At 45.8% G+C, this 13822-nt stretch overlaps 1 protein-coding gene across 3 annotated transcripts in view; it reads right to left on the bottom strand.

Moving 5' to 3' along the window:
- Tln2 (talin 2) overlaps positions 1-13822 on the bottom strand; it is a 414048-nt gene that overhangs the window by 20549 nt on the left and 379677 nt on the right. For all 3 annotated transcript variants that reach the window (XM_052187919.1, XM_052187920.1, XM_052187921.1), the window contains 2 exons: positions 12218-12403; positions 8476-8583 (listed from right to left, as the gene is read on the bottom strand). In XM_052187919.1, the coding sequence (XP_052043879.1) occupies positions 8476-8583; positions 12218-12403 (294 nt within the window). The remainder of the gene's footprint in view (positions 1-8475; positions 8584-12217; positions 12404-13822) is intronic.

Genomic DNA, 13822 nt, shown 5'->3' with positions numbered 1-13822 from the left:
AGGGTCACCTTGGACTTGAGACAAAGCAAATATGGAACCAGAGAAAACTGGGATGGAGGCAGGGTTGCAGGCAAGATCCCCACACGAGTAACAGCTAACCATCCAGAAAAGTCACTCCAGGGTCGACAACCCAGTCCTAGGATTCTGACCACAGTCTGTCCTGCAAGACACTGTCTCCATATGCTTTCCTGAGTTTTAGTTCAAAGTTAAAAAAGAGAACAAACAAAAACCCTATTTTATTAATTTACTGTTTGGAGACAAGGAATCTCTATGTAGCCCTGGCATATCCTATGAAGATATTGCGGGCTTTGAACTCATGGAGACCCACCTGCCTCTGTTTCCCAAGTGCTGGGAGTATAGGGGTGTCCCAGCACACCTGGCCTCACTTATTGATTGCGTACATGCTCTTGACTGTACGCACATGCAGGGATTGAATTTAGTTGTCAGGCTTGGTGACAAGTACCTTTTTCTGCTGTGGGTATTTTTAAAAGGTACCAGAACTGCCAACCAGCAATGCAATGTGAAATCAGATGATCATTCCTTCAAAACTGGAACTAAGAAATGAGGCAAGAACTCCTTAGCATCTTCCTCTAAGGACCTAGATTCAAAGGTGTATCAGACCGGCCTTCCTCATCTTGACATTCTCTTCTAGCACAGTTATCTGCTTTTCTTCCCCATGTTCCACAATGAGAACCTCTAGGCACTTTAGGACGGTTAGGAGGTCACACCTGCAGCCATCTGAGGACACCATGGAGCCTCAGAGCGGAGTGCAAGCATGGGCTTGGGAGGTGCAGAGGCCTGTGTTCACACCTGGCCTCGCCGACTGCTGGTGTGACCAGTCCAACCATCGGAACCGTGTCTCTCCCCTGTAAAGCTGGGAGAACACCTGGGATGACGTCTCTAAGGACTGACACACAGACCAAATGGAAACACACAAGAGCTCCTCCACCCAAGGCCCAGAAAGCAACGGGCATTCATTTAAGGCCAATTCTGTTCTTGGCGTCCTACACTCTAGAAAAATATGGTCAGGCAACATGATATTTCTCAGAAGTACAGAAAAGAGGGTTGTTGGGTCTTAGGCCTAACTTTTTTGATTATGTTCCTAAAGGAAATGCAGTCAAGAACTGGGTTGGAGGAGGTAGTGAGTTACAGTGTGACCAGGCTCAAACATACCAGTGTACAGACATTACATTACATATTCAAACCGATGAGCCAGCCATTTTGAGTATCACTTCATATACATCTCTCTCCATCTTCCTTCCTCTCTCTAATAATTAAACTCTTTTATTTTATTTTATTTGTGTGTGTGTGTGTGTGTGTGTGTTGGGGGAGGGGGTTAATCTGAATATATGTAAGTTCAGGTACCAATGGAGACCAGAAGAGGATGTTAGATGTCCTGAAGCTGGAGTTATAGGTAGTTCTGAGCTGCCCAGATGCTGTTCTGAGCTGAGATGCTAGGAACTGAATTCAGGTTCTCAGCAAGAGCAGTGCATGCTTTTAACCATTGGCCGCCTCTCCAGCTCCTCTGGTCAACTTTTAAGTTTGTTTTCCATTTACTAATAATGATCTATGGTTTTGGTTGCTCTCTTATCCTCAATCTCTCTCAAAGACCAAAAAGGTTTAGTCAAAATGATGTATCAGTTACAAACACCAGAATAATGTTGAATAACCTATAACTAGATTTACATATAAGGTTAATCAAGCGACTTCTAATAGAAGTACTAAGGCACCCTGAGCTTGGTAGAAACTGGACAACGTGTTTGAAACACACACACACATATTTGCATACATGTATATTTATATGTACAAATGTGGGTTACATGTATATATACATAGTGAGATACCAGGATGGGAAAAATGAACCAATGAATAAAAAATAAAGAGCAACACACCAGCCGGCGGTGATGGTGCATGCCTATAATCCCAGCACTCTGGGAGGCAGAGGCAGGCAGATTTCTGAGTTCAAGGCCAGCCTGGTCTACAGAGTGAGTTCCAGGACAGCCAGGGCTACACAGAGAAACCCTGTCTCGGGGGAAAAAAAACCAACCCCCATTCCCCCAAAAACGATCAACACACGAGCCAGACAATCCTAACGCAACAGTTTCCTAGAGTCCTGGGAAGGTTAAGGGAAGAGCTATCTTTTGCTTTCTAACACAGTCAGTGGGCAGGCCATCTAACCAAGTGTATCTTCTGAATTCAGTGTTCTTGTGTAACTCTGAAACCAACTACTTATCTGCTCTCTAACCCTTGCCTCACTTTAGTTACCTACTAAATGAGTGTAATGGTCCTTACCTTATAGAGTTGTGGTAAGGTTATATAAATGACTCCTATAAAGGACCCTAATAACACTGCTTAGGTGCAGTCTTTCCCCCCCCTCCCCCCTTTGGTTTTTTTCGAGACAGGGTTTCTCTGTATATCCCTGGCTGTCCTGGAACTCACTCTGTAGACCAGGCTGGCCTCGAACTCAGAAATATGCCTGCCTCTGCCTCCCAGAGTGCTGGGATTACAGGCGTGCGCCGCCACCACCACCACCACCACCACCACCACCACCCCCCCGCTTAGGTGTAGTCTTGATATCGGGATTAAAAAAAAATTCCCAAGTAGTTCTTAAATACCATTTTTGTCTAATTTGTCTCTAAGGCCACTAGTTGTACAACAGTTATAGATGAGGCTGTGACCTGCCTACCAATCCACAGGCATTGTTCAGTTATTTCTATGTTTTGAGCAAAAGACTATTAATGTGTATAAAAGCACATTAATGTGTATTAAAAGTACAGTAGAGTTATTTATACTTAGTGGTGAAAGTCTGTTTTCCCCTAAGATAAAGAATACAGTAAGGGGACTGGAGAGAAGGCTCAGTGGTTAAGAGGAATTACTGCTCTTGCAGAGGACCTGGGTGTGTTTCCCAGCACTCACAGGATGGCTCACAACCATCTACAACTCCATTTCCAGGGGATCTGATGCCCTCTTCTGACCTCTACAGGCATTGCATGCACATGGTATAGACAAACAAAAACTAAACAAACATTTTGAAGAATAAGGCAAGGAGGCTTTTTCTTATTCTTCTATGAACACTGAACTAGAATTCTTAGTACAATAAGGCAAGAAAATGAAAATAATGATCTGTACAGAGAAAGAGAGTTGTTTTTATCATCAGATGAACATTAATATAGAAAGCTCTAAGACACCTGTAAAACAGCCACAAAACCAAAACCCTTCCATAACTGGTAAGTGAGCTAGGAAGACAGGACATAAAATCAACATAAATACATTAACTACATTTCTATAGGCGGCAATGGAAGGCAGGAGCAATGTGAATAGTACAATTTTGTTGTTGTTGTTGTTTTTGGTTTTTTGAGACAGGGTTTCTCTGTGTAGCTCTGGCTGTCCTAGAACTCACTCTGTAGACTAGGCTGTCCTCGAACTCAGAAATCCGCCTGCCTCTGCCTCCCAAGTGCTGGGATTAAAGGTGTGTGCCACCACTGACCCACTAATATAATTATTCTAAACTTTATTAAGTAAGCACACCAAAATCCAATTAATTATGTATTGTAAATAGGTAATTTTCATTGTATGTAAATTATATCTTAATAGGACTATTTAATGTGTGTGTGTATGTGTGTGTATGTATAATGGTACTAGGAATAGAATCCTTGGTAAGCCAGAGAGTGATCATGGTATTCAAAGTAAGGTTTTAATAGGAAGTAAAATATAATCCCAAAGTGATATATGACTTGGGAGAGCAGAAATATTCAGTCATCCTATTGTTTACTGTCAGCTCACCCTCAAGGATCATTGTCTAAGATGTGAAAGATGCGCTTTTACTTTTATTTTATTCAATTTCCCCCCTTGAACTTTGCAGTAACGGTGTGTTCTCCTCATGTAATACACAATCTCCTCTCCCTCGCTCCACCCACAGGCCCTGAGAACAAAAAGACAAGCCACATCCTGGAGAAACCATCGAGCATGGATCCAAGAGAGAAATCCACCAAAAGGGAGAAGGTCTCAACACACTGTAGCAAAGATATACAAAAGGCAAAGAGGCAGAAAAAAGATACTTAGGTGTGGACTGAATAGGTGAGGGGGGGGAGCCAAAGAGGACAGGGAAGAGAAGGGGAAGGGGGGGAGGGGAGGGAGAGGGGGAGGGGGAGGGGAAGGGGAGGGGAGGAGGGGGAAGGGGAAAGGGAAGAGGAGGAGGGAAGGGGAAAGGGAAGAGGAAGGGGAAGGGGAAGGGGAAAGGGAAGAGGAGGGGGAAGGGGAAGGGGAGGGAGGGGAAGAGGAAAGGGAAGAAAAGGGAAAGAAGGGGATGGATTTGGGGGAGGGAGAAACTAGACAAAGGATTGACTATGGCTAAAGCTCATTATACAGAATTCTCAAAGAACTGTGAATTTTTATGAAGATCCTTAAACATGGCAGGCAGTGGACACACACAGTGGCTGTGATGGCATGCCCAGGACGTGTGAAAGATCAAACCCGCCCACTCTAACCAAGGTGGGGAGGGTCATTCACGATCCCAGCCAGTGCTGAGGGGCTATGGCAGTTGGTGGCTGTTTCCATGGCTGACGCCTGAGCTCCAGCAGGTGGCCATGCACCCATGCGCACACTCGCAGCGCTTTGCCCATTAACAACAAGGCCCATAAAGTTAGAGGCAGATCTAGTAGAGGAAGGAAGGAGGGAACTGGATGGGAGGACATGGGGGTGGACTTGACCAAAAGACACTGTGTGCAGTTATGAAATTCTCAAACACTAAAAAAAGATAATGCAAGTTAAATCACAGAGAGAAGCCTTGGTGACACATGCCTGTAATCCCAGCACTTGGGAGGCTGATGCAGGAGGATAGTAAGTGCTAGCCTGGGTTATTAACAAGACTCAAATAACATGGATCTAAATGTGAATATACACAGAACTGAAAACACTGCAATTTTACTTAGAAAATGTGGGTCTGCTGCCCTGTTGTGTTTCAGAATCTTTTTTTAAAATTTATTTATTTTATGTATGAGTACACTGTAGCTGTCTACAGGCACACCAGAAGAGGGCATCGGATCCCATTACAGATGGTTGTGAGCCACCATGTGGTTGCTGGGATTTGAACTCAGGACCTCTAGAAGAGCAGTCAGTGCTCTTAACTGCTGAGTGATCTCTCCAGCCCAATAATCTTTGTAATAAAAAAAAAAGTATTAGTTCTTAGAGAATTTTGTACAATGAGCTTTGGACAAAGTGTAGAAAATTCAAACAAGAAAAGGGGAAATCATTTGAAATGTAAATAAATTATATCGAATTAAAAAAAAATTTAAAAAAAAAAGAAAATTCAAACAAATCTGTAATAATGAAATGCAGGTCATCAGCTACCTGGAAAATCTGCAGGTAAGAAGTGTGTTCATTTTTTCAATTACAGCAGTGCTTTCAGAGACCCAGAAATACATGGGGCCTTTTACTCAAGTCCTTGAGCCTCGTTAATGCTGAGGGGAGTTACAGGTGTGGGAACTTGAAGCACTTGAATCATCAAACTGGCAACGACTGAAGATGTCTGTGGCCGGGAGAAGAGCCCTTGAGTAGTCCCAGAGTGCCACTTCCGGGAACAGATGGCCCTTTAAGGCAGAGAGCAGCACTGAGGTAAAGTGTCTTAGCTCTAGACTGCCAGGAGGAGAGTTGTTCTATTTTTAATTCTGTGATTAAGCCAATATGATTTCTGACATCAGGACACAGACCCAGATTAAAGTTCTGTCAGGGATGTGAACATTAACCCTGTCCCAGGTCTTCAGCTACAATAACAACTGGGGCTGGGAAGCTGGTGTCTGCATCTTGCCTTGTGGAGCAAATCTTCTAGGATGAAGCAGTACACAGCAAGTTCAGGTTGCCAGTGCCTTCCTGCGGGCACTGAAGAGCTTTCCAGGGCAGCCATGTGGCTCTGCCTAAACGAGACCCTGTGTATGTGGAAAGTTAAATAGATTCTTATAAAAAGGCAGAAGCGGAGTTCTCTAGGCAGGGTGTTCTCAATTTGGTATCTCCTTTTGAACATTTTGAGAGATGTTCTATACGCTGTGTTTCTTTGTGTATGTGTGTATGTGCACATATACCTTTAAGGTACACACAAAAGAAAATTCTTAGGTATTTACATGGATGTGTGTTTGCTTTCTGTGACTATATATGGTGTGCATGTGAGTGCCTGCCAGAGGCTAGGAGACGACATCAGATCCCGAGTCATAGGCAGCTGTGGGCCCAACCACGGGTTCTGGGGATCAGACTCCTGTCCTCTGCAAGAGCAGCAAGTGCCCTTAGTCACTGAGCCACCTCTAGCCCTATACACAAACATTCTTGTTGCAAAGATGGGATGGCTTCTGCTCAGTGTATAACATGAGATTTACACCACTGAGCTGGTTCTTCTGTTAATGGTCTCACTCTGGCTCTAGCCAGCCCTCGAAAGTCTCAGAGAAACAGCACATTTCCCATGTCTACCATAAGTATGGACGGCAAGGACAACGCTGTACGGGAAGTGACAGGGCACATCGTCAACAGATTCACCAACCATCTAGGTAGCTCTGCAACATGGAAGGCTGATTCTCAACTCTATGGGAGATCCAAGAAGAATCTTGTGTTTGAACACTGACCATGTGCCATGTGAGTGGACACAGAAAGAGCACACACAGCCCCTCCTCCTTCCTAGGGTCCCTCCCTCCTCACCCTCACCTCCAGCCCACACCAGCACCTGCCAGATGAGGCTTCCTCCTTGACACCTGGTGCCATCCCTATGATGCTGATCTTCCCCTGATGATGATCCTTAGGGTTGGGATGGACACAGAGCCCTTAAGCAGGGTGCCTGGAGGTATAGCCTAGGGATGGATATACCTTCAGGACCTTCTCTAATGTTCTCAGAGACGCTGGACCCCTTTCTTCCCCCTCAGGCAAAGGTGTCTGTAGACCAAGTTGGCCTCAAACTCACAGAGATCCACCTGCCTCTGCCTCCTAAGTGCTGGGAATAAAGGCAAGTGCCATCACCAACCAGTACCAACAAACAATACTCAAGCAATGACTTCAGTTCTCTGGATGAACATGAGTCTTTAAAAACCTGAAATAGTTAATGCAAGAAGATAATTTAAGAAGAAAGCAGTGACTGCTAGAACCAGAACAGAGCCTGGGATAACAGGAGTGAGGACCTGTTCCTAGTCTGTTGCTAAACTGTGGGATGACCTTAACAAGGAAAAAGATTTTTGTGGATTTCTGGTCATTCATTTGGTGTGCCAGTTCATGTGGCAGTAGAAAGAAAAATAAAGAAACCCAATGCTTGGCAGTTGTCTTCTAGAGACAATTGTACAGCTAAGATATATATATCTTACATCTACATATATGTATGTATGTCTACAAATATATATATATATTATATATATATATATAATACACACACACACACACACACACACACACACACACACACACACACATTTTAATGGTGTTTTCCATGACTCTTGAATAAATTCTCCTGGGCTCTGCTCCAGCCCATACAAGGTTCTAAAGATGACTAGAAAACAGGGTCTACATAAACCTAAGATTTATGTACCAACCATAACTATGGCATTTGCTGCCCAGAATTTCCTGTCTTTGCCTTCTAATCCTAGCTCCACAGCGGGCACGGCAGGCTGGGCTACGCCATTCACTCTCGGATGGCAGGAAGCCGCCAGAGGCTGCAGGCCACGAGCAGTCATGGAGGCTGGTGTTCTGTTATTTTTAGAATGTACTTGGGTCTCTGTAGCAAGAGCTCCTGATACAGTGTGTATGTCTGTGTACACGGGTACACACGCATGCATATGTATGCATGTACATGTATGACTGTGTGTGTTTGTATGTGGGTGTACGTACATGTGTTTGTAAGGCTAGAGGCCAGCATCAGGCATCTTCCTAAGGTGCTTTCCACCGTGTTCATTGAGACAGGGTCTCTCACTCAACCTGGAACTTGCCGGCTTGCTTAGTCTCTGGGATCCCTGTCTTTACTACACCTCTACCCCAGTCCTGAGATTATACAGGCATGTGTTGCCTCATTCAGTTTTTATAACATGGGTGCTGGAAATCAAATCCAGGTCCCTTGTGTTTGCATGGTAAGCAGTTCAACTGAGCTATCTCCCCAGCTTGAGAGACCTTTCAACACCTGTTATGGTTGGCTTTGACCTTCAACTTACCCAACCCTTGCCACTTCTTCCTCAACTTATCCCCTCAACCAACCCCAGGCATATTCTTTCGGCCTCTTTGGTGCCACAGGGAAATGAGATCCTTTGATCTCTCACCAAGTCTTCCTGAAGGCTGCACTTCCTGCCCAGTGTGCTGGATCAGACCTGTCTGCTCAGCATAGTCCTAGCCTTCTGGGACATGCTGGCAGAGCGCTCTAAGAGGGGTGTCCCTGCAGAAAGGAGGTCTTCCTCTATGTCAACCAAGAAGGGACAAAGATGCACAGCTCCACCCCACCCTAACCACACCTCTCCTTACCACCAAGACGTGTTCTAGTAGGTCCAGGTAGCCCAAGGTGCATTCTGTGCCATACCGCAAGGCTCTGGTTCGTACCTCTTCACTGACATCAGGATAGAAGGATGCTTGCTGGAGATACATTGAGTGGGAAGGATGGGGAGGAGGGGTAGGGAGAGGAAGAAGAAGAAGAAGAAGAAGAAAATGTTGACATATTAAATCAAGAAGACCCACTTGTAAGTTCCCAGCTCAGCAGTGCTGGGTACTCTGGTCTCTGAGGTAGAAGACTACCTCTGTGACTTCTGTGACCTCTGTGCAGGCCTTCACCTCCATTCTCTGGTTGGGAGATGAGTCTCTCCCTCTAGTCCTCATACCTCTGCAGCAGGTCCTTTGACAGTCTGCAGGCTGGCGCCCTGGGGACAATGACAGAAACATCTGCATCTAGTACCTTCTGCCCCTTCTTACCTTCCTTCTCCATGCACTCAAAGGCTGCCCACAGGAGGGTACAGAGTGGCTCTGCCTGGCTTCCTGTCAGCAGCAGCAGAGGCTCTGTCACAGCATCTCTATGTCCCCAGGCTCATGAAGCCCATGATCCCATTCAACCTCCCAAGTCTCAGTCCCAGGGCAGTCTGTCACCAGAGCCCTTAGGTCCTGGGAAGCTTCAGCTAGTGGCTCTCCACCACCCCCAGGCCCGGTAATAACTCATCACACATCATACCCGTGCGGAGATAAGCAAGCCAGAGCTCTGGGTAACAGCGGCTCAGGCCTTCTCCCTGCCACCTCTAGCCATCCATGACAAATTGTTTGAGATGGCCTTCTGACGCTCAGTAACAATGCACGCTGAGTTGATAAACAAGTAAAAGTATAAATGTGGGACACCATCTTTTATTTGCTACAAAAGGAAACCGTATCTCTAAAGAGATTCTTCTACAGTTTTCACTCTGGAAAGAACTTGGGAAGCTTACAGGAATGCCTAAACACTCCCAATAAATCATTAGTCATGGCAAGGGCAGAAAGCCTGGCAGAGCCAGTCTTCAATGTGGCAGGCCTGTAATTTCAGCCACTCGGGGAAGCTGAGAACCCCAAGTTTATGGCCTGCCTGGGCAACTGAGCGAGTTTCTGTTTCAAAATATTAGCTCTGGCTCCCCATTCAGCCCCAGAAGTCAGGTATTACAACTTGGTTCTTTGGTGTGACTTCAAAACAAAAGCTTTCTGCTAAAAAATAATATATATATATATATGTCCTGTGTTGGAGACAAGAGTGATGGCTCAGCAGGTAAGAACACTGGTTGCTCTTACGGAGTAAGATTGAACTGGGGTTCAATTCCTAGTACTCACACGGCAGCCTAACTGTCTAACTCCCAGGGGAATCAGCACCCTCTCCTGGCCTCAACAGGCAGCAGGCACACAAAATCCCAGGCCTTATATTAAGGGACAATGCCAAGGGGAGCTGCCAGGCTGGTCTTACAGTCCAGCCCCTCTCCTAGGGACGGATGGGCAGTGTGGGTGTGTACCCTCCCTTGCCTCGGTGGACGTGGACAGCAGCTGCTGTCACTGAGGAGTCAGTTTAGACTATCCTGAGAACTAACAAACCTCATAGGCAGAAGTTAGGGGGTGGGGATATCGGTGAGGGGGTGTCCAGAGCTGGGCTCTTAAAATTCCCATTTCCTTATCTGCACGTCTCTGAGCCTCCAAATGAGAGTCACAGAGTCAGGCCATACAGTGGGTGAAATGGGCCATGGCACTATCCAGTGGCCTCCCTAGAGCAAGTTGCCAAGTTACCAAGAAGGGTTGGGGGGAAGGGCACTCTTGCTACTGGGGTGGCTCTGTAACTGGGAAGGACAATCTGGCAATAATGAAAAGGTTGTGTAGTTTGAATCCCTAATTCCACTCCCTAATTCCCTAATTCTACTTCTGAAATTCTTCCTAAGCAAACAATCCAAAGCAGAGATAAATCATATAAACACAAGGATATTTCTTACAGTAAAGGTGTAGGGGAGTTGGTGGAATGCAGCCAAGCAGGCATGAGGCCCAGGTATGATAGCAAGCACCCTATAAACAGGCAAAGTGGGATTTCTCTAGAAGTGCAGAGCTCAGTCAGGGCGTAGAGGCGGGACAATCATAAATTCAAGGTCATCTTTATCTGCACAGTGACCAGTCTGGGATATAGGAGACCCTATCTCAAAAACAAAACAAAACGGTAAAACTCACTGCAATAAACACTGTAGACAACCTACCTATTGGATAACAGAGGAAGGGAAGTACTGGCTAACCGAGTACCTGTCTGTGGTCATGAACAAATTAGTCAGAATGACCAAAGCAACCCAGGAAGGGTTACCTTATATGAACTCTAACAAGAAGTACAGAATTAAATCTAAGCAAACTGCAGGACACACAGACACAGAGGGGAAGTCAGCTGGGGACTGGTGAATCCCACCATTCTCATCCCGATCAGGCAGTAAGGGATACGCCTCCCCGCCACATTTGCCCTGGCTCCCCACTCGGCCCCAGAAGTCGTGCTCCAAGAAGGCAACTAGGATTTCTGGTGTGACTGCAAAAATCCGTTGTGTTTGTGTTGGGGCTGGAGAGATGGCTCAGCCATTCAGGCTGCTCTTCCAGACAGCTGGGGTTCAATTCCCAGTAGTTACGCAGCAACTCATAATTGTGTAACATTCAGGGAACTTAACATCCTCCTGCAGGACTCAGTGGGTACCAGGCACAATGTAGTACACACACATACATTCAAGCAAACACATACATATAAAAATCAATTAGTAAAAAAATTGTGTGTGCATAAAGGTCAAAAGACTTTGGGTGTCATTCATGAAATGCTATCCAGTATCTACCTGCCTCTGTCTCCCGGGTGGTGTGATTAAAGACGTGAGCGGCCATGCCTAGGCCCACTTTAGCTAAGGAGCCCCAAGGATTCACTCGTCTATCTTCTCAGTGCTGGGAATACATGTAGCTGCCTTGGGTTTAAAAACTTAAATGCTCTAGGTATTTTAAACATTCATAAACCACCTTAACTCAGAAATCACTTCCTCGTACAGTCTGGAGTCACATATACATCGCTGTATCTATCATGTTACAGAACAACCCACGTTGGCGGTCTCTATTGGTGGAGCCCCTTTCCTTACCATCCACGATGGGGTTGAATACGTACTGTAACACCTCAACTGTTCAAGAAAACCTTGTAGTGTCATTGACGTTGCTGGTTTTGTGATCCCTGCCATTTCCAGGGCTCCCTGATATTCTGCGCATGCGCATGTGGGCAGCCTCTTGAGGCGCTAAGGCAACTAACTGGCCATTGGCTGGCACCAGGGCCCCCTCTACTCATCCTCACAAACACTGAAGCATTTACATGTCCGTAGAAAAACAGACTTCATAATCACCACAGGAATCAAGAGTGAGGGGCAATTGATAACTCTCATATGATCAGATTCATGTAAGTCTACACTTGCTACTGAGCCTGTAGAAAATGCTTATGTGGGTTCTGAGGATGAAACTCAGGCTTTTATGCTTACACGGTAAGTACTGTACTTCCTGAGCTTGTTCCCTAGCTGAGAGACATCTTCTGAATGAGCCTAGTTTTCTGTATTTGCCTTATTGCATGAAGCCCCATTTCTGGACACCGGTGAGCTGCCCCCAAAGGAGCTATCAAGTACCATCATTCATTATCTTATTGTTACCCTTTTAAAATGGGGATAAAAGATTTTCAACAGAGAGCTATCTATCCATCTACCCACAGCAATGCCCAGGGCTTTACCTTGCAAGCTATCAACATATCTGAGACAGCCTTCCTGCTCAGATTGGCGGTTGCAATTACATCTTCTTGTCTACATGAGTTCCCTGCAGCCACGGCTTTGGCTGTTGCCATGGTGATGCCTTTCGTCATTCTTATAGATTCCTCGGGTGATGACGTCTTCTCAGGTACGTCTTTCGACTGGAACACCTTGAAGTCAGAGACAGAAGAGGTGAAAGTCAAAAGGGAAAGGACAAAAATAACTTACTCTTTTCCAACTGGGCTTCCATTGGTGTCTGAGAACGAAGGTAGCAAGCTGGGGACTGTCACAGGCAGGAAATCAGCTGTCTAACTTGAGAGCAGTAAAGTGTGTCTTGCTTTCAAGATACTAATACGGACAAACCTCTTACACTGACATCTGACTTCCATGAAAGCAATATGGCAAGGAGGAGGTTGTTTTATTGTGTTAAGACAGGGTTTCTCTGTGTAGTCCTGCCTGTCCTTGAACTCAGAGATCTGCCTGCCTCTGCCTCCCAAGTGCTAGGATTAAAGGTATGCACTACCACTGCCCAGCTAGGAAAGAGGTTTCTAAGTGTTAACTTACCCATTTGCAAATACCACACCCAATATTTTATATGCTGCCTTCTTCAGTCCTGGTGTGGGCTCTAGGGCGGGATTAACTTGAAGACATCACTTTGGATGACTTCCTGTCCACTTTCCATAGGTGTGAGAGTGGGGAAGCATTTGTCCTATAATGCTTTGTATGTCTTAAAAATATACCCACAGGGTTATGCAGAGGTGTGTATGTCAGTGATTCTGATTTAAACACACACACACACACACACACACACACACACACACACACACACACACACACTCATCGAAGACTCAATGACTTCATGTTAGTCAAGGCAAGCTGCTTCTGCTTCACACCTCCCTGGTGATCTTTTCTCTTTAATACAGAGCACTAGCTCCGTGACTGTGTGCTGCATGTGTATCTGTCCCTACACAGGAGGGGCCGGCCCGTTTTCAGACCTAAATAATCAAGTTATTGGCACGGGAGACTCTCCTGAGTAAGAAGGGGAACCCTCGCAGCATTCTTGCCCTGTGACAACCAGTCAAACATCGGTGCTCCTTAAAGAGGGCAGTGGCAGTTAAGAACCCCAGGATTGGAAGTCCCTTGTGCAGACCTGAGGACTACAGTGGGCTGATGTGACAGAGCCCCCCAAACTACTGTGCTCTCCACATAGGCTTTGTGGAAACACTCTGGGCGAATTCACTAACTTTATTTTATTTTCCATCTTTTACATGTGTGTGTGGGCAGTTTGTGTGTAGCATGTTTTTTGCTTTGTGTGCGCACACACATGTGCCTGTGTATGCCTGAGTTTGGTGTCAGGAATCACACACTCTCCCACTTTATTCACTGAGGCAGGTCTCTCAATCAAGCCCAGAGCTCACTGATATGGCTAGTTTCGCTACTTTGCTTGTTCTGGGGATGCCCTGTATCTACCTCTCAAGGCTAGAATTGCAGGTGAGCTGCTTTGCTGGTATTTATGTGGGTTTCTGGGGATCTGAACTCCTGTCCTCATGCTTGTATTCAAGTGTTTTAACCGCTGAGCTATCTCCCCA

The sequence above is a fragment of the Apodemus sylvaticus genome, chromosome 7 (genome assembly GCF_947179515.1).
Source record: "Apodemus sylvaticus chromosome 7, mApoSyl1.1, whole genome shotgun sequence".
Classification (NCBI taxonomy): domain Eukaryota; kingdom Metazoa; phylum Chordata; class Mammalia; order Rodentia; family Muridae; genus Apodemus; species Apodemus sylvaticus.
Note: the sequence above shows the minus strand (reverse complement) of the source record. Positions and strands in the feature narration are given on the sequence as shown.